General features: G+C 49.7%; 1 protein-coding gene across 7 annotated transcripts in view; it reads right to left on the bottom strand.

Annotated features, from left to right (window-relative positions):
- rbms3 (RNA binding motif, single stranded interacting protein) overlaps positions 1-26,570 on the bottom strand; it is a 172,569-nt gene that overhangs the window by 86,008 nt on the left and 59,991 nt on the right. For 5 of the 7 annotated variants that reach the window (XM_029167425.3, XM_029167421.3, XM_029167422.3 and 2 more), the window contains 2 exons: positions 12,298-12,455; positions 2,986-3,044 (listed from right to left, as the gene is read on the bottom strand). In XM_029167425.3, the coding sequence (XP_029023258.1) occupies positions 2,986-3,044; positions 12,298-12,455 (217 nt within the window). The remainder of the gene's footprint in view (positions 1-2,985; positions 3,045-12,297; positions 12,456-26,570) is intronic. The other 2 variants (XM_055512686.1, XM_029167424.3) reach the window with 1 other exon arrangement.

Here is a 26,570-nt window from a genome sequence, read left to right as displayed (position 1 = left end):
AAATAGACAGACAGGCAGATAGATAGACAGGCAGGCAGGCAGATAGACAGGCAGATAGATAGACAGACAGGCAGGCAGGCAGACAGGCAGGCAGACAGGCAGGCAGATAGACAGGCAGATAGATAGACAGGCAGGCAGACAGGCAGGCAGGCAGATAGACAGACAGGCAGATAGATAGACAGGCAGGCAGATAGACAGGCAGGCAGATAGACAGACAGGCAGATAGATAGACAGGCAGGCAGGCAGATAGATAGACAGGCAGGCGGGCAGGCAGACAGGCAGGCAGGCAAACAGGCAAATAGACAGACAGGCAGATAGATAGACAGGCAGGCAGATAGATAGACAGGCAGATAGATAGACAGGCAGGCAGATAGACAGGCAGGCAGATAGATAGACAGGCAGGCAGGCAGATAGATAGACAGGCAGGCGGGCAGGCAGACAGGCAGGCAGGCAAACAGGCAAATAGACAGACAGGCAGATAGATAGACAGGCAGGCAGCCAGGCCTGCTGTGATGTTAGGAAGACGATTGATGGATCTGTTGCATGACCGCTGCTGCTGCAAGAGCCTGGCCCACCTCAGGCAGATGGATGGGGGACGAGGGGGGGCTGATTAGTCTTGTGTGCGTGTGGTCTTTGTGTTCAAATGTGTGTGTGAGGCACACTACATGGTCATAGTGTGTGTTATCTGCGCTGCAAACAGAGCTTTGTAGCACATTCATCTACTGAGGGCAAACATGTGGAAACATAGTCATTAAAGCAGCAGGTCCAGCACTGCAGCCTCTCAGCGAAATGCTAGAACGCCCCACCAGCGCGCTAGAAGGACACGGGTGTTAGCATTTTAACTCCCGATAAGCCTATAGACGCCTGCAATGTTTAGTCGACTTTCGAAAAAAACGGTGCGTCCAGCTGGGCGCTCGCAGACGTGCTGCAGATTTATTAGCTGCACCTGCACCTCCGCTCCGCCCCAGAATCAGCAGCATCATCACTGCGGAGCAACACGGGTTCTGAGTGATGATGGAAACGGGCACACGGCGCCCACCACCGAGCCAGTAGCAAAGTCACAGTTTCACAAAGCAGCGGTTTTAGAATCAATGTTTTCACACGGCCTGCAGAAAGAAACAAATGAATGAATTAGAGCTACGTGCTAAATTCACAGGAAGGCATTAATAATTAAGAATTAATTATGAAACCAGCAGTGTTTCATTAAATACATAATGTTCCTAAAACTTATTTTAAGAAAGGATTCTTCTGGGCAGCGGGAGGAGACGTCCACATGTTTGTAAGCTGTAGGTTCGTTTTTTTGTACATGTTGAAGACATTTGTCTTCTGTGCGTTACAATGAACAGCATGTGAAACAGAAAATTAAAGGTAATTCATCAGCGGTGAGTGATCCTGGTGTCTTTAGCTTCCACTGCCTGGTTGCGGATCTCCGGCTCTGACCTATACTCACTCCCATTTGTTTTTGCAGTTCGCTCACTGAGCTGAACTAAACACAAACAACACGAGGGGAAGGAGACGAGGTGGCGACGGAGGAGGGGGAACGCTGGCCGCGCGGTGATAAGCCGGCGCTGTGACATTTAAACAAGTGTCAGGGTCAGAGGGGTCGCGCGGCTGGAAACAATGCGTGACCAGATCGGTGCGATGTGCCCATTCCACTTTGCTTCCAGGGGCGCGGACGGATGCCAGCCCATCAGGCCTCAGCACACCTGCTCGGCTGCTCCGCGAGGCCGCCGGGGTCCAAGCGGGCCGGGATGTGGCGCTGGAGCGGAAGCAGGGATGCGCCTGTGCAGCTCCTCTCTTCCTCGACTCGTTCCAAATTCCAAAAAGAGCTGCATTTTCTCCTGAAGGCGACTGGACCCGTCTCCTGCTCCCCGTCCACGGAGGGGGCACCCCTCCCACTTATGAACTACGGCCTTGCATTTGCTCCTCTGCACCTCTGTCGAGCCGCATTCCAGGAGCGTGACTTATGGGAAACAGCGTCTCCGGCACCGCACCGGGCCGAGCTTGGATCAGGCGCCGCCGAGAGGGAGAACCTGTGACTGAGCACAGTCTGCTTCTTTCATCACGGAAAATCAAAGCGGTTTCGCCTCCTGCTCCAGCCTTAGTCTGCCTAACCTCCCTCAACTCCGTCTTTCTCCTCTTTAATCCTCCTCGCGCCGCGTCCCACGTCCCACGGACACATCCTTCCCACTAACATGCATCCAGTGTTTAATAGCCTGCAGGACTCGCAAGAAAAGACCGGTCAAGATAATCAGCCCCTTTTTTTTCGAGCCGCTGAGAGGCAGAGGTTCTTTTGCTCAACACTCTGACCCAGTGAATGCCTGGCAGGATAAACTCCGGTGTAGAGCAGGGTTAAGAAGGCAGCTTCACCTTGAAAGGTCACACTTCAGAGCCCGGGAAACCGCGGAAAGCAATTAAAAGTATTGATGGAACTTCAATAGCTCTTAAGCAGAGCTGCCACACACCTCGGCGCGAGCGGCGCCGTTCCTCCAAAGCTCCGTTCTCGTCCTCACGTCGCTCTTCCTCCTCTAAAAACTAAGCTGTTCTCGATCGCTACCGGCTCGTTATTTTTTTTTATTTTGAAAAGTTAAGCGCCCAAAGACAGTGTGACAAAGATAGTAATTAAAGTCCATCTAATCCCAACCAGTTTGTTAGCTGTCTAATTGGTCCAGGGTGTGTTCAGGCATGGAACTTTAGCATGTTTGCTCTAAAAACAGATATTTACAGTATCAGCTGCTTTTTAATACAAAATCTGTATATTTATATTAAAAATATTACAAATCTGGGAATTGAAAAGGCTGAGCTTTCTTTTCTGAAGGCAGCTAGTCGCAAATTCCCTGTTTTATGGGCAGGTTTCTTGGGCTGATGTCTAAATTCACCGGAGCACTTGGGTTTTAGTTCCTGTGGCAAGATACAAGACAGCATATAAAGAGTGACGGCTGGTGCTCTCCACTGCAGTTTACAGGGCTCACAGCGGGCTCTTACCTTTGCACTGGTTGGTGTTCTTGTCCAGAATGGCCTTGGTTGACACTATTTTCCCATACCTGCGGAGACAGAGACATCACATTTAGCAGCGTGGACTCGGGCGCGCTCGCTGCCATTTAGCTGCAACTACTGTAGCAATTTGAAAAGTAGCACAAATGTCAAAAGCCACCGCAAAGAGAAATCACTTGGGGTTAATAACATTATGTGTACGGCTGACTTCAAACGAACGCGCGGCCCTCTGACATTTGAAAGACTCGCCGAACGTTTTGAAAAGGTCTAAAAGCATGCATGCACGGGGACCGGTCCTGAAAGTGAGGGAGTATTAGTACCCAGCGCCGTGGATTAACCTCTAAGAGCTCATTGGGCACAGAAACTTCAGCGGCGCGGTGACGTGACAGGTTGATGAGTGAGCTTTAAATTTGGAAAGCGCCGGCCGGAGCGCGGCCGCTGTGGCCGTTCCCCTCCGCGTCTGTTGACCCCGTGACACTGCTCACATTCGGGCCAAACAATGTGGAAGGCAGACCTGCATTAAAGCACGTCACCCCATTAACCAACAAGCTGAAATGTGCTACACGTCTTTATGCGGCAGCGCTTGCTGCTGTGAATATCTGGAGGCTGAAAAATTGACCTCGCTGACAGACAGTGACTTATGCTGTTTGCTTGTCTCAGCTGAAACGGCGACGCGCTGCCTCGTTGGGGGGCGAGGGGCGGGCGCCACGATCTGCGTGTATCGACAGCGGCCGCGCGCGAGTGCGATTCCCGCGTATGGTGGCGACGGGCTCGCTCGCACGCACGCACGCGTTCGGTGGGGAGGACGCAGTGGTGCATCCCGGCCCATATTTCACCAGCGGGAGATAATTGTGCCATTTCTCAACGAGTGGCGGAGACTCTATTTACTGCACGCTGCGGTGGGGCGGGTGGTGGATATGAACTGATGAGCTCTGAGAGGAAAACTACCAGCTCGCACACACACACACACACACACACACACACACACACACACACACACACACACACACACACACACACACACACACACACACACACACACACACACACACACACACACACACAGATATGAACACACCGTAGACAGCACTCACGAATCAGTGGATTGTCTCTCCTCAGCAGATAAACAGGCCATTTTAGCGATGGGGATCCATAATCTGCTGCAACAGAATAGGACTAACGCGCAATGAGACACTCTCGAGCGTAAGTACACAAGATGAACACGGAACAGTGAGCGTTCGTCTGATTAAAGAACGCGCGGAGTTGCCATCGACGCCATTTCAGTGTTTGTTTAGAGAGACGAGCTTGTGAAACAGACGCGGATACCAGCACTAGGAGCAGTCATCACTACTTTAACATACAAGAGGGAAAGGTATTTATTCATTTTCTAAAATGTGAGCCAGCTGCTGCCTCCTGGGTGTCCACCCCAGGTACCAGCCTCCTGACGCCTCAGGATGTGTGTGTGTGGGGGGGGGGGCAGCTGAATGACCTGAGCTCAGGATCATAGATGGATGAGCCGACAGACCGAGCCAGTTAGCGTGTCTGCAGCTAGTTTGTGTGTAAGCAAGCGTTCGCACACATGTGTCTGCCCTGCTTCTGTGCTTAAGTAAAAAAAATGTATGCTTTCATTCCGGGAAGCAGTTGAAAAGCTCAGCGCTTTGGCACGTATTGTATTGGGGGAAAGTTCTCATTAAAACTTAGTTTAGACTCTGGGGAAGCAGGAGACAGTAGCGTTCCAATGCCAACTCATCACTACTGGCCTCATTAAATGTTAAAGATGGCTCATCAATGCATCCTACCCGTGGTCCACGTGCGCAGCGCAAGGACACTGCAGCAGGATGGCGGCAGCGGCCGTGATGCAGCCGCGGGTGGAGCGTGTGGGGATGTCCATGTATGTGGCGTGTGTGCGTGACCCTGCCGGCGGCTCCGGCGCCTCTCTGCCAGGCCGGCCTGAGGAGGCTTTGATGTGACAGAGACAGTCCCTGTGAAGCGCAGGTTGAACACTGTGATGCTGTGGCTTGGATGCAGAGCCTGTCTCCACTAATCCTATTTCAATCACTCTCGCAGCCTCTTATCTCTGACTCCGCTGGCCCTTGGCCCTTCCCCCCTCCTCTCAAATCTCCTCCACTCTCTCTCTCCTTCGCCGCTAATGTCTCTCCGCAGCCGTCCTCTCCATCGCTCTTTCCTACATTGTATCCTTCATTCCTCTCTTTTTGTCTCTCTCTTCCTCCTCCCTCCTAATAGAAATCCCATGGTAGCGATTGTGATGCAATATTGGATCAACCTAAAGAAAGGAGGACTCCAGAAATGAATCCAAGTACAAAAAGACTTCATGAGCCATTTTAGGCTGATGAAAATGTACAAATTGTGGTGGATGTAAAACATATCATTCATCTGACAGCTGTCTGGGCACTGAAATGCGATAAAACCGAGCCTGAGTTGAAAGCTCAGTTATGTTTTTAAGAGGGCAGCTGCACGAGTAGCATCCCTGAGCTGCTTGTTTTGTGTGGGTTTTTTCCATCTTTGCTGGATGGAACGATCCAGGCGTATTTCATTTCCGTCATCAGAGCTGGCAAAGTGAAGAGAGTGAGCTGGCCACAACCACATCACGTCACTGTGGCGCTGCTGCTGCGCGGTGCAGGGAAGGGACGAGTAGCTGGACCACCCATGTGCCGTGCTCCGACCTCGCCCACGCCTCTGGCCGTGCTCTCCGAGGGTCTGCGAGAGCGCGCGCCACGCAACAACCGCTCTGATATCACTGTGAACCGCATCTGCACATGAATGCATTATCCACAGCACCGTGGGAGGAAACCGGTTCCCACCCGTTGATGAAATTAATACAAAATAGAAAAAAAAAAATCCCGTGCCACAAGGTTCAGGTCCAACTGTGTTCAGCATAAAAGCAGAAAAGCCTGCTTCAAGCCTGTTCAGCACCTTTGGTGCACCTGCACAGGGAGATGGAGCAGGTGCAAAGGCGCAGCATAGAGAACAATGACTTGAATTTATCGCCCCGCGTAGACCTTCACATAAAATAATTAGCAGAATGTAGCTGCTGTATGAAAATGAAAATACGCAGTAATGTGACTGGTGCTCCTCCATAAGCTTAACAGTGCAAAGAAATATTTACACATATACTGAGAACCTACAGCTTTATAGGTTTAATTGACTGTATCTAAGTCTCCTAATCCAAGAGACAGTTGTCAGTGGGGAAGAGTCAGAGAGGCTGGAGAAGAAACGTGGTGACTATATTTTTAGTTCAAAGAATAAAAAGCAAAAAGAGGACGTGAGGAAGCTGAATATAAAGTGGACGACAGATAAAAACGGAAAATTCAGCTTAGACAGATACAAACATCTACACACCAGTGCGATAGGAAGTCAAACTTTATGGCAATTAATGTACATGTTTTGTGTATCAGTATATGGCACAGTGTTTAAATAGTAAACATGCAGTGTGTGTGTGTGTGTGTGTGTGTGTGTGTGTGTGTGTGTGTGTGTGTGTGTGTGTGTGTGTGTGTGTGTGTGTGTGTGTGTGTGTGCGTGTGTGTGTGCCCATGTCGTCCTGTGTCTTACATGTTCCTCCAAAACAGATGCTTTTTGTGCACTGCTTCACTGCTTCTGCTGCGGTTGCTATGTGATTAGTAACAGTGCGTTTGGAAGCAACTACTCTTAAAATTGAAGCTAGTAAACTAACTGAAATGATCAGGGCATCAGGGAAACAGTAGGAAGGCTGTTACCACTAAGAACTTGTAAGATGCATTCAACAATTTCAGTGATCCAAAGCTGTCTTTACTTACATACTGTACTTCAATAGGAGACAGTCAAATGAGGCCCTGTGATATAAAAATGTGGGACTGGTGGGACAGAAGTGGAGGAGGAATGAGCATTGTGACATTAGGAAGTGGTGAAAGCGAAAGAACAATTGCAAAAGGAGCAGCACAGGAAACAAGGCTCCCATAAATAAAACAAGAAGGCAGGGGGCTAAAATAAGACGTCTGACAAAAATAAAAGAAGGAGACGTGAAGGGAACATAGGGAACGACAAAAGATGAACGAGAGAAACAACCGGGACGACTGTGCCCTGATGGACACACACACACACACACACACACACACACACACACACACACACACACACACACACACACACACACACACACACACACACACACACACACACACACACAGCAGCTGTTCAGTATCACTGAGATGATATTTGGAAGTTCTTCTCATGACCTCGGAGCCGATGGTTTGGTGGCAACGGCCTTTATCTGCATCCCAACATGGAAGTGGATGGGACATATTTTAGCAACAACAGTCCAAAGTCAACTTCACATCTCGTCACTGGTTCTTAAGAGGAAGCACTGGACAACATCTTCAGCTCTGCTGGGTAAACGTTCCATCTTGCTTCCCTGCTGAAGTAACTTCCTACATACTGTGATGAGAGTAAATTCACTTTTGCACCAATACACTATACTGTAGCTCAAAGCCAAAACCTGCAATGGATTTGAATCTTTTTTGGTTTGTAATTCAATCCCAGGTGACTGCTGAGCTGCGCCGAGCGGAGCGGCCCGGTGCCGCTTTGAGCCGGGAATCGGGCAAACAGCTTTGCTCATATGCTCCGAGAACCAGTGAGCTTTAGAGGTGGATTGTTCTCACCCCAGGACAAAGCCGGGTATTAAGATCAGCAGACAGACAGAGGAGAAAACGTTAGAAGGGCAGGTGCAGGAAGGATCCCTACCACATACTGTTGGCACAGCACAACACAGGCTTTACACTGAGCCTGGTTAAGTGAACCACACACTGGTTGTGTGCATCAAGAAAAGACCAGCGCACCGGTAAGTGACAGGACGACGCACCAGCCTGATGTTCAGGCTGTAGCTAGTTATAAGCGCTTTTCCTCACAAGCACTCGCTACCGGTCGGATTCAGAGGAAGCCTCGCTGAACATCCCCGTTTGTTTGGAAGTGTCCAACCTGTCAAACTCGCCGGGTGTGCGCTGCTGTCTGACACGCACAAATGAACACATCTCATCTGCGCCGGTGCCGCTTGTGCTTTCTGGATAGCCCTCCGAACGAAAAGGGAGAGTCAGCAGGGGGAGGTGGGGAGACAGGGAAGGACAGACGGTCAGAGTCCACACATCCCAGGTTCCGTGCCCTACGTCAATCAGTCTTTTTGTGCCGGAGAGGCTGCCGCCGCTTGCGTCGGGGCTCAAGAGCTGGCTGCCGCTCTGGGCCTGGAGTCAGTAAAATGTAAAGCACAGTGGGAGGTGGGCACAGAAGACCGTCGCCTAAACAGCACGTTAGCACTTTAATTGCTATGGTTATTAGTATGCTGCTAGTTCGAGGGGAAAAACTGCTCCTCGAGAGAAATCATTGTCAGAGCGCTGCTAACTGATTCAACGTCAGTGCAAAAGTGGAAGAGAAGCTTTACCAGCCTCTAAACTGTCTAGATGTTATGTATACAGTAATGGGGGGAATAAATAATTCAGAAAATCACCCTAAGGCCAAATCAGTTTCTCTGCTCGCCTTTACTCTGAAATCGATGTTTGTGGGGAAATAAAAAGACTCTGCATTTCAGCTAGTTCGGACCAGCCGGTGATATGACCGTGGCGCTTCTGCTTAAGTAGGAAAGTTAAGAGATTAAGATGATGAAAAGGAGCGAGGCAGGGGACGGGAGAGGAATGAAAGAAAGAGCAGGGGCAGAGGGAAGCGCTACATATAGAGTAACAGAGCGAAAGAGACACAAGAGAGACGATTAAAGGGAAGAAGTTCTAGTTCCAGGAACAGGTGTGTCGACTTAGCTGAAGCTATAGTTTCGTTTGGACATTACATTGAATAATTTTAAGGCTTTAAGCAAAACTATCTCTCCATGTCCTAAATGATGCTGGTTTGGAGTGGGGTGCCTTCCCCAAATCAGATGGAGAGCAAGGTAACGCAAACATACTATAGCATTCAGAGAGTAAAACGTCCTTTTGTTAGCTGACACATTTACAGCAACCTGAGCTGGACTGGCTGCTGTTGCTTACATGCCTGCTCCCCTCCGTCACCTTTTTGAAACGGAGCCAGCGACCAGTCTGGCTTTGATAGGTAGGCAGCTAATGTCAACACTACACCTCAGAGAGTCATTAGGCATAATGTGGCTCTGCTGAGTGCCTGGGTCTCTGTTCCATAAAAACAGGTGGTCCCAGGGTCACCCCCCACCCGTCTCTCTCCCTTACCTCCTCTACTTAGCATACCTTATGGCAGTCTCCCTCCTCTCCAACTCCCCAGCCACCGTTCCCTGAGCACACTCAGCAAAGGTTATTTGGACAATTGGTGATTAGCTCTTGATTTGGCTCATTCTGTTCGTTTGATCAGGCGGTGGAGTGGGGTATGGAGCCAGGGAGAGTGAGGGTGCAGCTGTGGCTTAGGCATGGCTGAGGAGAACCAGAAAGAGAAGGAGGGGAAGGGAGAAAGCAGATAAGTAGGGTTGAAGAGGAAGACGAGGAGGAGCGAAGAGCTGGGGGTTTAGGGATCTCCAGGGCCCTTTGCTTTCTTGGCAGTTTGAGTTATGGATTTTGCTGCTGGCAGAGGAAAGGTGAACTGTTTGTCCCTGTTATTCCAGGTGTGGGCTATGAAAAAAAAAATCCTTTCAACCTTTCGTCCAACAACCATCCTCCACTTTCTCAATGCCTCTCCTGGGCGGTGGACTGCAAACAAGAAGTATGTGGGTTCGTCTGGTGAAGCGGGTTATAAAGTCTGCTTAACGCTAAAGTGTTTGGGGCCGGTACTGGCTTTGTTGGCTCGGTTGGATGTTCTGGCTGCGCTGATCTTTGAGTTGGCTGGGGCTGGTGTTGGGCTTAGGGTTGGCCCACTGCCTCAACCTAACTGGTTATGCCAAGAAACTTTTCTCACAGTTACAGCTGTTCTCTCCACTGCTCCATGCATCCATCCGACCATCCGCCTGTTCGTTCGTCCATCTATGCAACCAACCATCTATGTACAGTACTGTAGGCTTCTTACTATCTGGGTGTCCAGCCAACAACCCCCCCACTGTGTTGCTTTGGCCGCCTCTCTACCTCCATATATCAGATTGAGGGTTCTGGAGAACCCAACATCCAGGCATCTGACTAAAACTGAGATTAAGAGCCTCATCCAGCAGCACTTAGCATGTACAGCAACTTCAACCTCTGAGAGAACTTTGGACTCCGATCACAGAAGATCCAGCCTTGGTACAGTAACTCATATAATAGTGTGTACTGACCTGGTAACACATTTGTGGATGGAGAGCTTCACAGCAGACAAATGGGACAAGCACCAACTTGTGTTTGCATCTTTGCTCCTTCATATGATATATACGTATTCGTACTATTCTTCCAGTATCATCAACAGTGGTAGACGTGTATCTGAACACTGGCCAAATGCAACAAATACATTTGATGAATTTGTTCAAACCTAAGTCAATGTGAACTCTTTGAGGTCATGGAGTCTTGAAGCGCAACGGTAAAATATTAGAGTTCATAAGGACAGAGTTAAAACCGCAGTCCAAAGCATTTATTATTTTGGCAAAGCACAGGCTGCGTGCAACAGGCTCCATTCAGGAGCTACAACATGGCCTGCTGTCAAGAATGCATCAGTCTGATGGCAGCGTGTTTGCTTTTGAGATACTGGTGAACCAGGGCGGAAAGATCTGCATTTTAATGTGTGACACAACAAATCCTGGCGCAAGCACCGGCTTTGCCTGGTCTCTGCAGCAGCTCCTATAAAGACTGTGAGGCCGTGCTCACATCCACACACACACAGCCTTGAGAGAGCAGCCAGGCCTTCGATACTGATGAGGAAAAATTGCTTCATCATTTTTGTGACTGAAACTCACCCAGTTTTTTATTCCTCTAAAAAGTGACACAATTACTCTGTAGTGGAGTCACTTGGTGAGGTCTGCCTGACACAGAGCACCCCTGGGAGCGATGACAGGCTCTGGGCAAAGAGGAGAGGGTCTGGGGGCACTTTGGAGAAAACCTGGGGGGGGCCCAGGGTGCAGCCCACTGCATGACCTTTTCTAGAATGCTGCCACCCGCCTGCCACTGAAACACAGTCTGGCTAATTAAAGTTTCAGTGGCATTGGGTTTTCACTGGCACAGCATACCTCGGGCAACCTTGGGGGCTCATGGTCGGGCAATACACACAGAGGGAAGGATGGGAGGGAAGCGGGAGTGAGGAGCTGTGGAAACAGCTGAGGAATAGGACAGCTTGGCACAATCAAGCACTGATAAAGTCAGGCTTTTAATAACACAGGGCATGGAAAAGTGTGAACCTACGATCACAAACCCGTCCACTTCCTGGGTGTTTTACATAAGCTCTGACATGGTTTGCTCTCCTAAGTAGTTTAACTTGAAAAAACTCAAGATCACACGGAATTAGAAGTGAAATTGAAACCATCCGACTGTGCACGGACGAGCTGAGGGGGAGTTGTGCAATGTCGAAACGCTGAGTGCTGTTGCAAATCTTATCGGAACGCCTTCGGCCCAATGGAACGTTGATGGGTCGGTATCAGGAATGAACGCATGACTTATGACACGGCTACTGGGAGCATGACCAAACACGCTGGACAGCATGTTCCCGTCTGCACAGGATCCTGGAATAATTGGCCACTTTTGACCAGGACGTACTGGCCAAGAAAAGGTTATGCAATAAGACAGACTTGCACATGGCCTGTGTTTCACAATCTGTTGGTCACGTTGACCATTAATGATCTTCACTATTTTAGAAGTGAAAGGACCTAATCGACAGAGGCGCAGACAGAAAGTCCTCAGACCAACACTCGGTTCAATACGTTGAGCTACTGTACATCCACACGTTTCCAGATGCAAATAGCTTTTCCATCTTGTCTAAGTACAAGATTGTTTACACAAAACGCCTCTTCTGTCTCTAGTCGATCAGCAATTTATTCAGTTAGTTACTGAAATATGATCTTGTCAGTTCCCCATTCGACTTATTACAGACTGCAGAGCAAGCACATAAAAGTTTTTTTTCTTTCCTACATAAAACATCTTCATCATTTTCAAGATGATATATTGTTTCCATTAAAGGATTTTAAAGACGACAGCTCAAACGAGCGCCTCTACACTACGCTGTGCTCCGAATGGCTTCAACTTCTCCCATAACGATGATCTATAAAGTCAACTTTCACACGCAGGGAAAAATAGCGATGGGAGGATTGACTGGTAAAACATTTAAATTAACACAGAATGCATGAATCTATTAACATGGCGTCTGTGCGGTGACACTTCTAGCCTAAGTCAACCCACGACGGTTCCCACCACTTACGGTTGGCAGAGTTTGATGAGGTCCTGGTCGGTGGTCCCAGGTGGCAGGCCTCGGATGTACAGGTTGGTCTTACTCAGCTGCTCCGCCCCTCCCTGGCTGCAGCTGTTGGTGCTCGGGCTGGGAGGAGCCATGGGATGGGGGGGTGGAGCATAGGGCTGCTGGGAGAAGAAGGAAGAGCAACCGTTTACCGTCACAAACGGAAAATATGTTTAGGGCACACTGTGTGAAATCGATGAAAACAGCGGGGAGGGAAGGTGTGAAAATATAACATTTCTGAGACAATGTGTGAGAGGGAGTCAGAAAAACATGTTTTTCATCACCCGTCCAATGTCACTATAATTAACAGAGTAGACACGTTAGGGCGGCGGAGAAAACGAGAGAAGACAAGATCAGGGCCACGAAGAGATGAAAACACAAACGCGGAGGAAACAAACAATGAACCTCGGTGTCAAATAACAACAATACGCTGCATTTTAATGCGGCGGATCCGTGGAAGACGCTCGGCGTACGAGCACAGTCACTTTGAATTCACTTACTTGTCACATTTACACAGTGAATAAGAATAAAGGTGGCATGCGGGTCCTTCTCCACACGCGCAGTGTGACTCGCGGATGCAAACTTTCCTTCTTTATGTTAAGTAAACACTTCACCGCGGAGACTCTGCGAAATTAGGGTTCATGAGGCGCCCAGCAGCTTATAAACAGTTTTAAATGACGCCAACTTCCTGCTTACTATTCATTCCCTCAAAACCAATTTCACTACTCCGTAAAACAATTTACACCTCCAAGGGTGCGATATCTTGATGCAGTAATCCTCCCCAGCCTGTTTCACAAACATCTCAATATCACCCTCTTTTTTCTTGGTATAATCTCTATCCTCCAGAATGTATTCAAAATGCTTTCGATATGTGAGTCTCTCCTTTTCTTGCCTGTTGTGCTGTTAGTGTACTGTAGATTTATGGTATAGGAGCCCAGGCCCCCCACTTGCAGCCCATTTATATCTCTATTGCAGGGACACTACACACAGTGACAGAGCGAGAGGATGGAGACCCTGTGGGCATGAGCGGAAAGAGAGCGAGAGAGAGATGATGTGCACGGCAATAAAGTAAGTGAGTGATGGATGAAATGTAAAAAAGGAGAAAATGCTCCGGGATAAGGTGACATGACTAAATACCAGCAGCTCCAGTTAACCGTGTTAACCCCTCATCCTCCCCAGAGAAAACCTCCAGACCTCCCCCTGTGCTGTCCGACCCACACACACACACACACACACACACACACACACACACACACACACACACACACACACACACACACACACACACACGATCCGGCCCACACGTTAGCGGCGGCTGCCGGAGCATGGCTGATTTGATGCGCTATTTTAAGCGTGTGTGCCATGCCAGCGTGTCGCCTCCCACTCCCTCAGACAAAGAGCCGGGGTCCCTGGAGCGTGAAGAGGGAGCCACGTCCATCAATGGACAGCCAATTACCACGCTGGGCTAAGTGGAACTGATGGGCAGCCACTCGCTGAGCGCGACAGACACGCACGCGCACAAACGTGCTGATGAGGCAGAGGAGCATGATTGTCACACGCACGCACGCACGCACGCACGCACGCACACACACACACACACACACACACACACACACACACACACACACACACACACACACACACACACACACACACACACACACACACACACAGAAAATGTCCAGGGCTGCAACTTCAGCTGACGTCCAAAGACCTGGAGGGAAAGTCCTTGAGAGAATTCAAGGTTCTCTGAATCAAGTAATTTACAGTAGCATCAAATCAATAAGATTTTATTTTAGGACTGTTGTTCTTCCCGACTCTAATTGACTTTTAGGGGAAGTAAAACAGTCGAGACGCAAATTTTCATTCCTGTGACTTCCACACGCACACAGAAGACTGTACCTCGCGCCAGTTTATTTTACAGCCTTGAATAAAAAAATCTGTATAGAAAGCCATCGCTGGCGTTCCTCCGCTGTGGTAGCAGTATAGAGGAGGCTTAATCTCTTAAGTGCTCCGTGGGAGTTCTTTTTTTTTCTCCAGTCAAAGTCACTGGAACGTGCCTGGACTTTGAGGCTCTCGCCTCGCGTCCCCCTCCTCTCCCCTCTTTCTTCATTTCCCTCCCCGGCTCCGCGGCAGCTTAAATTACACACGCGCCGCTCGACGCGCTGTGTGACGTGTACAAGTTCAGCGGCGCGAACCGGAGACGCCGCTGCCGTCACGACCGAAGGTTAATTGAAATCCTGTCTCTTTCTTTCTTTGTTTTAGGTAATCCACACAAGCCCCTTCCTCCTCCTCCTCCTCCTCCTCCCTGAGCTCTAGGCTTGGCCTGCATCCTGGTCTTTGGAATTCATGTGTCCCACCCTATCGATTTGCTTTCATTTTTTTTTAAGGTCAGAAGCTGAAATCTTACACAATGAGGCATGGAGGGTCAAATCCAGCCCATTACTTACAGCGTGGGGCGAGAAGGCGGAGAACGAGGTTATCCAAGGGGAAAGAAAAAGGCCGGGAAGAGTCCCACAGGATGAAGGATGGAATGGGTGCACAAGGTCCCGGGGGAATCGCGAATGCGGTGCGATGGGGTCGTGTTTTTTTCTATTCATCGCAAAATGCATGAAGGGATTTTGTACAGCTTGCGAGAAGAGGAGTTATTTTCTTTGTTTAAAACCCGATTCGTCTGGTTGCACCATTTCAGGTCAACAACTAAGCTCACTCCTGTTTCTGCACAGTTCCGTGACTGTCGCCTACCCTCGAGATCCAGCTCCTCAAATGCATAATGAATACAGGCCTCGTGTGTCAGCGCGATGAGGAATGAATGAAGCACTCGACAAAGGGTGTTTCAGCGAGAAGGAAGGAGGCGATTTGAGGTTTAGAGAAAGGAAAGACAGATAAAAAAAAAAAAGTTAGAGAGAAATGAAGCAGAGTGGGAGAATAGCTGCTTATGACACTTCAAAAAGCTCCAGGTGGTAAATGAGAAAAATCTTCATTCTCTCTCCTCCTCACCCAGCTGTGACATGCCACTACAGAGGCTTACTGGGGATTTCAATTTGCTGCACTGTATTTTAGACAGGCAAAATGCTTCACACAGGCCCAATTTACCCAGGCAGCCATGCGGGGGGTTCACAGCCTCTGCGACACGCCACTCTGTGTTTATGGCTGCATTAAGTGAGGATGATAAATCTAGTGTGCGTTGCATTCCCACACCCACGCAAGGACCCTCCTTGTCACTTAGGGGCCTCTTCTCCATCCTTTCACCCAAACCGGGCGAGGCAGATGACCGCCCGTGGCCTTTTTTTGTTGTTTATCAGTTGTATAAACATGTGGAGATATATTGCGCGAGTCCTCACCCGCTCTAGCAGTAATTGGAACGAGAGCGGGGCTGAGCTGCAGCTTCCCTGCCTCTCCCTCCACGCCTGCACTCCGCAGGGCAGGGCTGCGACTGTGCACCAGCGTAGTAATTGGCCCTGATTTATAGGAGGCCGGAGCGGCCAGCGAGAGCGAGCTCCACGCTGGCGCGAGGCCAGACGGGCCCGCGCCGTCGATACCGGCAGAGCGACCCAGCCGCGACCGGGCCGTCGCCGCGCAGGAGGAGCCGCGCGGCCCGAAACCAGGCACATGCATGAAAAATGGGCCGCGGGGAATGACGGGCACTCGACTTAAATTGAAGCAAGAAAAAAAAAAAATGAATGTTAATTCATGCTGGCAAAGTCTGTGCAAAGACTCTTAAAGACAAGCACAGTCCCAGAGGCTTCGCTTCCGAACTGCCAGGAGCAACAGCGAGCTCGGCGGTCGGCCGCATTCGCAGCGGACACAAATCCCTCATCCATCCCAGATAGCGGCGCCCAAACCTTTAGCCCTCAAACATGTGTTCTGAGAGCAGCCGCCGCATGTCGATGGAGGGACACCGAGAGACAGCAGCAGCAGCAGGAGGAGGAGGAGGAGGGTGAGTGCTCGTCTCCTCGCTGCCTGTTGAGGTAAAACCCACAGCCAGAGGAGCGAATAGCAAATCATCCCCGACCCGCATGGGAACGCGGCGCTGCTGGTTTTACAGCCAAATGTGTCCTAATAGGGGAAGAGTGAGAGCAGCGTGTGAGCAGGGCCACGGAGAGGATGACGGAGCGCAGAGGAGGGATCACAGAGGGAGAGATGAGACAGGGAGCGATTAAAGTGAAGGAGCGATGATGATTGATGCCGTCTGAATCTGGGAAAACAAAAAGCAGTGGGATCCAGGGCACTGCTGGACAATGACGCAGGGCTAATTATAAACCTGCCGATTGCTCTATCTACAGTTTATTTCAAAGCTCTCGTCTTTCCATTACACCGCTCCTCTGCATGTTCTTTGGGTTTTTTTTTTCTATAGGTTCCACATGTTCCCATATCTCCCTCTCCTGCTCTACGGGGCAGATACGATAAGAGCAGGGTTCTGTGTTTCATGCCAGAACCCATGTCTGGACACGGAGCCCTGGAGCTAAAATAGAGGCCATATCTTTCCAGAGGGAGCGAGATAGGGGGCATTTTATCTGACAAAGAGGACAAGAGCAATGGAGGTAAACAAGAGACGCTTTATGCAGCACTTGGGGAGAATATCATGCAAAGAAATGGGCTGCAAATTTATGGCGTGGAACACAAAAGTTCTTTACGTTGACGCTCGACGAGGAGTGCTTTCAAAGGATCAACCTTGTGAGCTGGGTCATTTATTAGCACTTCTTTGTTAGCGGGGACTCTCATCCAGATAAGTACCGTCGGATCGATAATTAGTCACAGGCTGCCAGCGTTTACACGGCTAAAAATAAGCAGCGAACAACAACAGTGTGACCTAGAAGAGGACTTTCTGGGATCATTGTCTGGAGACGGTAGATGGCAGCGAATGAATCACTACTTACAATATACTGGTGGATGCATCTACGGTGCAGATCACGTTACCAGGACGGGCTGGTCACTGGGCCCACACAGACATCTCCATAAGTACACAGTAAACGTCCCTGTTTATGCCGCCCCTCCAACGACCAGAAACCTGGCTCCCACAGGACATTAACAGTCAACCGGTGTTTAGGTGACATAACCGCGCCTGAAATGTGTTTGCTGAGAGTGATTACGACAGTTTGGCTGCGACCGCGGTGAGTACCGCAGAGGGATGCGTAAAAAAAAAAAAACGAAAGGGAGCGGAGAGCGAGCCACAGGCGGACCCGGAGTGAAACTCCACGGACATAAATATTTGGGCTGATTTGTCATCATTACAGCCAGCTGGGTCTGTTTGCAAGCTAGCCGGTGTGGGAGTGGAAAGTGCAGGATGGATGGAATAAGGGAGTGGGAGGACAGAGGCACTCGTTTAAAGGCGGCGCATCAAAGAGTGGAGCAGGGGATGTGAGCGAGCGAGCGAGAGAGAGAGAGAGAGAGAGAGAGAGAGAGAGAGAGAGAGAGAGAGAGAGAGAGAGAGAGAGAGAGTGGAAACTGCCGGATGCTAATTGATGCACAGGTTACTGAGGCACACAGACCCTACAGGTGTCATGGGTGGTGGGTGTCAGTGAGGAGGGCCGGGTCTGAGCCCGTCTCACTGCCCTGAGACCAATGTCTCGCAGTCACGCACCCGGGCATCCTGCCCTGCAGAGTCCTCACTGGCTGCTGCAGCAGCCAGATCCAGAGAACAGCTCCGAACGCAGCTGCGAGTCGCTCGCCTTCCCTTTAATTCATCATAACGGCGTATTATGCAGTTGTTGCATGCCGGGAACTCCGGCAGGACGGAGCCGCTGACTGACGGCTGTTTGTACACGACTGACTAGATAGCTGAGTGATTGGTGGGAGCTGCTGCTGAGGTGTGGAAAGTACCTGGGAGACGCAGACAGTGGACAGATTGATAGAGAGAGAGGAAGCTGGAGCTTTCCCAGAATGCCATTTGTTACGCTGTTATCCAGACAAACAAATTTACGCCTCCTCTTCCAGAAGGTCAACTGTGCTCAAATCCATAAATAAGGACGTAATTGGTGCAGGAGCGACAAAGAGGCTCAAAGGTCCCCAACAGCCTCGTGCATGAGTTACTGCCTGGCTCTGACCTCGTGTGTCTCCGTGCCCACGCTCACGTCTTAAAGTCACATAATGTTTGCCTGAGTGAACAGTGTAAACACAGCTTAGCCCGGCAGCCGAGTACAGAGTACTTGTGCACACCAATCTTTAGTGATACTTTGTCAGTTCAGCATATGAGTGTGCAGAGACGACAACACACATCCGCCCATTGAATATTCAGTTTCTTTTACATGCAAAATAGCTGCACGGGCTCTGGAATGTCACTTCTGGCCCCCAAAGGAACAAAGTCACTGAGGCGTCACTGACAATTGCCAGACTAAATACTGGCACTAAACACGAGCCGCTGTTGTGGCAGGAAAGCTTGAGACAGCCATAACAAATCAGCCGGGGAGCAGGGAACAGTCGGCCCGCGGTGCTTTATAGGGTGTTTTTATGATGTACATCTGAAAAACATATCCCAGGATATTGCACAGAGACCATAACCCGCCAGACCGCGCTCCTTCTTTTCTGGAGCCACAGGAGTCAGGTGCAAACAGGAGGTGGAGGACGGACGGATGGACGGACGGAGGCGCGGGTGCAGATGAGCTCCAACTCATGACGGATGGAGCTGATTCAGCATAAGATCAAGTGGGGCACAACTCCAATGTCCAAAGACATTGCACACATTATACAGTACCACACACTGTCCAGTCACTCGGAGCTGTGATGAGGTCTGGATGCATGGGAACCTCTGGATGTGCAGGAGAAACTCAAACCGCGACGCGCCTCCACCGCCAGGCCGCCGTACCGCCGCGTCTCTCCCTCTAACCCCCCATAAGCGAATCCATCCCCCGTTAGTCCTCCATCCATCCCCGCCCCACCTTCTCCAATCCCTCCAGTCAGCTCCCATCTATCTCTAAATCCATCCCAATCCTCATCTGGCTGCTCGTCCTCCACGTCTCCTTCGCGAGCCTCTCCCTCGCTCTCCTCCGTTGCCCCGCCCCCTTTCTCCTCGCTGTCTAGCAGCCATCGGGGAGCTCTTTTACATCGTGTTGAGCAGAGTTTAGTAGGCCAAAGACGACGCCGTGCCAGATTCTGCACAGCGCGTTAAGCAACTATCCCCCTTGAAGGAACAGAGGCATTACTCAACACAAAACCCCCCGCATCCGCCCGCCTCCTCGGGCCCGAGCTCACATACTGCAAAGCTGCCGTCACCGGCGGACAGAGGCAGCGCATGGGATTGTTTTACTCAGGCTCTATCCGAGAACAATGCTGCATTGTAAAATCCCAGTGCACCTGGATAAATCATATGAAAATAGATATGCTGTGTCGGATCCGAGCTCCGCCTCGCTCGTCCCACCCAGTCCTGCTGCGTACGGCGTACTGGCATGGCCGCTGAGTTAGCGACCCTTCAAAGCGCCTCTCCAGTTGATTTAAAGGCCACTTCTGGGGCGGAGCGACCCGAGCTGTCAATCCCGTGACTTAGTGGAAACCAGAGGGGAATGATCTGTGCTTCCCAGCTCGCGCAGGCAGGGGCTCAATCAGCGCGGGCGCGGGGCTTTATCCAAAAGTGTCAAAATCGCGTGATGAATACAGCCAGGGGTGTGTTGGGCAGCCAGCTAGCGTGAGAAGAAGAAAGTAGACGGAGGGGAAGACGGAGAGGGATGCAGACATCTGCCAGAGGAGGAGGGCTGAGGTCCAGACCTTGGCTGTGACTTATTCATGAGATAAGTAACCGTGGCTGTGGAGCAGGTGAGTGTAATGGTGTAATGTTCCCCCTCTGCCTCAGCTCCGACCGGGTTCAACGCCTGCCGTGCTCAGAGGCAGGACGGCACCAGCGGCTCCCGAGTCCAGACAGGTTGGAATTTTCCCAGTGAGGTGAATATATAAAACAACAACAGGGTTTTCTGTCTGTCGCCTCCGCTGAGGCGCTCTCGCTCCAAATTCATTCTGAAATCGCAAAGTAGCGATAACACAAAATTGTTTTCTTCTGATTATGCTAATTCTAGGGGCTATTTGAACTTTCTGTTCTCATTCCTTTTCTATTCATGATGTCACCCCTGAACCTCACAGCTGCTCTTCAAGCTCAAACACTGAGCCTCTGCGTTTTTCCCAACCTGACATTAGTATTTTCATAAACCAGAGCAAATTCTGACAAACATCAAAGATGAAAATCAGCAGAGCTCCGGCCCGTTGTATTTGCTAAATGGTTCCTAAACTATTTATTTACCCACCAATGGAGTCTTTTGATGAGACGATGGCACCGGGCTGTTATTGTTGTGGTGTGTGGCCCTTCATTCTCGGGCTGAATGTGTGGAGCCGCGCTCTAAGAGGAGAGCGCCTCACGCATTACCACATGAACAAGCAGCGTCTGCCGGCCGCAGGCCTCCTCTAAAGCACACGGGGCGTCGGAGGCATTGTGGGGCGAAAACGGAGGGGCTCGTCCTCAGCCATGAGACCAGCATCTCCATCACAATGAGCCTCATGCTGCTCGCGGAACATCAGAGACGCAGCGGATGACAGCTGAGGTTTGCCACACACAGGCCAGGCTTCTTTTTCTAAGGATGGAAGGTGGTGAATCTACAGAAGGAATTACTTTCTGGATGCAGAACTGGAGTCAACAGACAGCGTGATGAGGTGATGTTCACAGCTGGACGGCAGGTGGACGACGGGGACCGAAGATGCTGAGGCTGAGTCACGTCTCGCGGCGCAGGCCAGCTAGTGAGCACTGATCTGGACCGATGCCGGACCTCTGGATGTGGTTAGAGACCAGCACAGCAGAAACAAAAAGCTGAACATGCTGCATGCGGCTAAAAGAATAGAAGAAGAAGAAGCAGCAGCTTATAAAACTCTGCAGCCGCTGTCTCTGATCACGAGCAGCGGAAATCTTCAAAGTGACTCTATTTCTGCTTTCCACAACTAAATTTAGAAAATAGTCATAACCTAAACTTTGATGATTATCCCGCTTTAGTTGCTGACAGACACCGCTGTCTGTTTTATGACTGTGTCCTTATTAGATAGTGCGGTTAGTTTGGTGTTTGTACAACAGTATGTACAAGCCTCCCTGTATTTCCACCCAGAAAATGCTGGCTGGATATTTACTTTTTGGTTTCATTCAGTGTATATTACGTCTTCTCTAAAAGGCATATTTATATTTGCATCATCTGCTTTTATTCTAATGGGATGACGACCTGCTCAGTTGTCTCAGTTGGTGAAATGAAACTGAGAAATTATCGCTGGGCGCCTGTTATTTCCACGACCTCTTGACTGTCGCCTTATTGTCCTCCTGCTGCTACACGACATCTAACAACAGAGTCCAGAAACGAATATTACAGGCACACAGCTTGGTGCACATTTGCAAAAAAGAAAAAAAAACCTATGGAAATTGCTGGTTTGTTAAACCCAGAGGGAGAAACCGAATGTTCGAGGGAGAAAATGGAGGCGACAAGAGAAAGTAGACAAAGCAAACAAAGCCAAGGACACGGCCCCTTTATTAGGGACGTCTGAACAGTCAAGCCAAGTACAGCAGCTCCGCAGTTCTAATATCGTTGTGTATTCTTCCATCAACATATGGTTAAGGTCACAGTGGGTGATGCAGTCGAACTGTAACGTACAGTGATAAAAGGTGTTTCTAACAATTGCGCTTCTCGTTTGCGTAAAGGGTCGGGTCAACTCTTCAGCCCAATGGGTTTTTAGAAACAAGGGAGCAGCAGAGAGGACAGCAGTGAATCTAATGCCAGCTAAAGGGCACTCAGGCTATTTCAGTGACAAACAGCACCGTGGCTAATGTATATTACCAAAGACTGAACCAGCCATTTCTGAGAACAAGCAAACAGGCAAGTAGGCAGTCAGGATCTCTATTTAAAGACATCTGAGAGACCAGCATTCTCCTCTCGCCTCGTTCCCTGCAGCACAACAATAAATAACAAAATCACAACACACTTAAAAGCCCCGCCGCGCCGTAATATCCGCATATATCCTTCTCCCTCCCAGTCCCACTCCTGTCTTAACGGCTCTAAATTATTTTAATTCTGCGACAGAGAGAAAGTCATTCATGTAAGGTAATCAGTCTTGGCTCACTCCTTATCCCTGCAATAGACTTATTTGACAACTCTGCTACATTAAACAGCCCGTGGGTGAAAAGAGGAAGAGCAGAAAAAAAATAAAAGTAATGCATCCAATTATTCATGCATAATGATAGCGCTGTTAGCCAGGACGGCAGCGGCTCCCACACAACCCAGCTCTGTTAGATACATCTTAGGCACCGGCGATCTCCAGCACTCGCATTTGACGGGTCCCTAATTTCACACCGGGAGTTACGACCCACTGGCACCGGCTCAAGAAACAAGGGTATTTATGAATACGTCTGAACGTTTTCTGGGGCCTTAAAATAGGCTAAATAAATAAATAATCAACAGAAGGCCTTGGCCGGCGCTATCGTGGGGTCGTGTTTCAGACACAGGAGCTGGTTGACGTCGAACGGAGCCTTAACAAGCAGGATCTCCCACGGTCCATGGCTGCGAGGACCTTCTATACAGACCCAAGCTCAAGGTTCACAGCACCTCATTGCTTCAGCTAGCACCAGGCAATAAATCCTGCAGCGGCAATGAATTGCTTGACCTTGGGGGTAGCCGCCGCCGCTAGTTGCAATCTAATACGATACGTTATTCTATCTGTCCTCCCGTTTGTGCCTTTCACACGTGCATGTCGTGCAGTAAATGGCGCTTTTATCTAATCTGTAGATTGAAGATCTGAATCAGCTCTGGGGCTCAATGCTGCCGAGGCTACGGAGCCTCTGTGCAGCTGTGGTGCTCAGGTGGCTGGGCCCTCTCTCCTGCCCTCCATCACTGCTCTTAATTATTCATGAGCTGTAGGAATCGGCGTGCACTAATTGGTGGGCAGCTCCAACACTCTCAGCCCTGCTGGGACCAAAAACAAAGGCTCCGAGTGGTTTTGCTTTGCTTTTCCTCTCCTTTCTTTCGCGAGGAATAAGAAAAATGACTTGCCCTTCTTTGGTTTCGAGTTAAAAGGCCTCTGCTGAAATCCAAGAAGCACCTTAGAGGACATCGGCTCGTGCGCCGAGCAGCAAACAGCGCGAGCGCTCAAACCCGGCCTCGAGAGCAAAAGCTCGCAGGTTACGTTCAGGATCGTACGCTCAAAGCAGAGGCGCTCTCCTGCCGCTCCGTCTCCGAGCAGGAGGCGGCGGCGCCGGATGCAGCGGGGTAAAAAGGACAACTTAAAACGCGTGCGTTGCCACGACGATGATGCTGCTGCATAATGCATCCACGTCTGTTCGGAAGTCAGCAATCGCTGACTGAGACTTGGGGGAATAGGAATACATTTTGCATTGTACAGTATGTATTATGGAAATGTACAATGCATTTATTTATTAGTACAAGAAGGAGCAGTTAGCATCGGCTCCTATGACGGAAAAAAGGAAAACAGGTGTTCTGCATAGTTTAGGACTGACACCTGCTGACGGGACGCGGAGGAGAAAGGACACGTTCAGACGACCTTGGGCCGATGAAGATCACACAATTACATCTACCCTGTTTACGGTTCCTACTCATTCATCACCAGTTTCATCTTTATTTGACTCCACTTATTTTGATTCCTGCCGTTGTGGAATGAGAAACAGAATTAGCTCTCTGCTCCGAGTGGAATTAGACTGAGGCAGCTCAGCAGGCCCTGATGTCTGATTGCAATCGTCCATGTCGCTCTTCCCTGAGATGCGAACGCATTGTTTTTTCCATCCAGCTTATGATTTCATGGCGTTGGAGCTAAAACTTGTGCTCGGCTCTGGTTAGTCGTCTTCAAGCCTCAGGAGCTGAGCATCAGGGTTTGTGTTATCCTTCCTCAGTTGGATCGAAGAGACAGTTTTCACAAGAGAAAAAGTAGGAAAGAAAGAGAAGCAACGAGACCTTCGGCTGCTGCTCGTCACCTTGAAAGGCTGCTGACGACACACTCTCCAGCCACCTCGTGCATCCACGCCCCCCCAACATTCACTTATATCAAATTACAGGAATAGTCTCACCCTCCTCCATCTTTAAAACACAACTAAGGCGTCTCAGCGTGAGGAAAGATAGCTGTGCGCTAGTTGACGTGTTTCAGACAATTACCACCAACAACATCGACAAAAGCCCGAACACAAAGGAAACAAACAGGCTCCTGGATGAGTCATTAGACAACTAGGTCACCCCCAAGTGTTTTCATTTTCCCTCAATATGCCTTAAAAACCCAAATAGTCTGCATCCATTGATTTCTCGTTCAGTGGTTAAGAGGAAACAATAATCACACGCTCCAGAAAATTTACTGTTTCCTAACTGATGGGTTGTTTACGAATTAAAATAGTATCAGAGATCGGATCTGAGATCAGCACCAAGTCATAAAGCAGGAAACAGGGTCTAATGTGATTGAATAAATATGCCACAGCCATCTGAGAGCCATAAATCCCTCAGCGCCCGGGTCAGGGCGGGTGAAAACAAAGCAGGTTTTATTACAGGAATGATAGACAGTCTGGAGGAGGCCGGGGTGCAGAGTTATCAAACGGGACTGCTAAAACATGCACCATATCCCAGGGAGGAGATTGGATTCCAGCTGCAGTCTCAGGGCAGCACCGCTGGGGTCACTCCACAATCTGCACGGGTCAGAGCCAAGGCAGTGCTACAAGCTGGTTTGATGTTCTCCATTAACTCACCCTCTCTAACCCGCAACACAAACCTGGAGGGAAGACACAGAAAGACGCCGCTTGGTTCACTACATATATTAAAAGATTTAATCCTAATTCTTTGCTTAAATGTGTCGATACAGGATCTGGACCCGGTGTTATGTCTCCAGACTGCAAACTGTTTGGAAACACGATCACAAAAGAGCCTGTTTGGCACCGGCTGTGCCCAGGCTCGCATACACAAAGCGTATAGAGTCAGCGAGCTGCCACAGGCCACAGCTTATTTAAAACCTCAGCCCAACCTCAAATGACTCGTGGATGTCACTTCCTGAAGGAAGGTTATTCGGGGCAGTTAAGCGCCCAAAACATCTGAAGCAGCATTACGGCCTACAGAAAATGTCCCGCTTCCGAGCAGGAAAATAAAAGCCGACACGTGCGGCCAGGCCTGGTGTTGACGGCTCCGACCAGCGGGACGCGGGGCAGTGAAGCCAACGGTAAACACCGGGCGTGCTGTAAACGTGTCACCGCCATGATACTGAGATCATCACAGTGTTTTAGTCCGGCTCCTGCAGTGACAGGGCTTGGATGCGGCGTTAGCGCAGGTGTAGCTCCCTCACACTTCATTCACCGCCGGGCCTTCGTCAGAGGGGAACAATACGGGCTAGAAAACCAGTGAATGTCACATAAGGCTTTACCTCAACCCAGTTAAACAAGACGCTGAGAAGTGTAATTATATAATTATAGTTGTTCTATATATTTTTTCCTTCAGTTTATAGTAACGCGTTGAATGTAGTAAAGTGGTGCCTGCAGCGGCTGAAGACATGACTGCAGGTAAACAGCGCGTGCCAGCGCCTTGATTACTGTATGTGGTTGTATTAATAATATAATTAACATTATACTGGGAGAGCTGGGCCGCTCAACGCGTCTGCACACAGGCTGATTAGGTGCAGGTGTCCGTGTTCCAGGGCCCGTGTGACAAGAGAACCGGAGCCTGGATCTAAAGAACACATTTCTGGGTCCTTTGGAGACCAGGGCTTTGAGATGAGAGCATTGTTTGGGTTTGGGTGGGTATTTCAAAGGGCTGCTCGGGATAAAAGGCAGGCCTCTAGAGCCTGCAGTCGCTACACGTTTTCCATTTTAAGACTCCTTTCATAGCCATCAAGTTTGAGAGATTGCGGGGCCTATTGTTTTTCACACTACACAGCAGGTTAACTGTATTAAAGGGAGTGTGCAACATTAGCAGCCTCGCGAGGTGAGAGTCATTTATAATGTGATGGTGAAGTCCAAAATAACTTTCAGGTTGTAGTGTGATCTGTTTATTTTTATAACTCCATTTCTTACAGCGCCAGAATAAAACCTTCATTGTTTTTTTTTTCCCCGAGTTTGTTCTATTTAAAAATTCTGTATTTTAAAAAAAAAAACTGTGCTCCAAAACATTGCGTGAAGAGGAGCTGTGGAAGCTAAATGTGACCCGGGCTAATTGAAGAGCAGAGAGCCGGTTGAGCGGCGCCAATCAGAGGATTTCAGTGATTGGAAAGTGTGGGAGCTGCGTCGCCTCTCGTCGAGACACGGA

The sequence above is a fragment of the Betta splendens genome, chromosome 11, assembly GCF_900634795.4.
Source record: "Betta splendens chromosome 11, fBetSpl5.4, whole genome shotgun sequence".
In the NCBI taxonomy this organism is placed as follows: Eukaryota; Metazoa; Chordata; class Actinopteri; order Anabantiformes; family Osphronemidae; genus Betta; species Betta splendens.
Note: the sequence above shows the minus strand (reverse complement) of the source record. Positions and strands in the feature narration are given on the sequence as shown.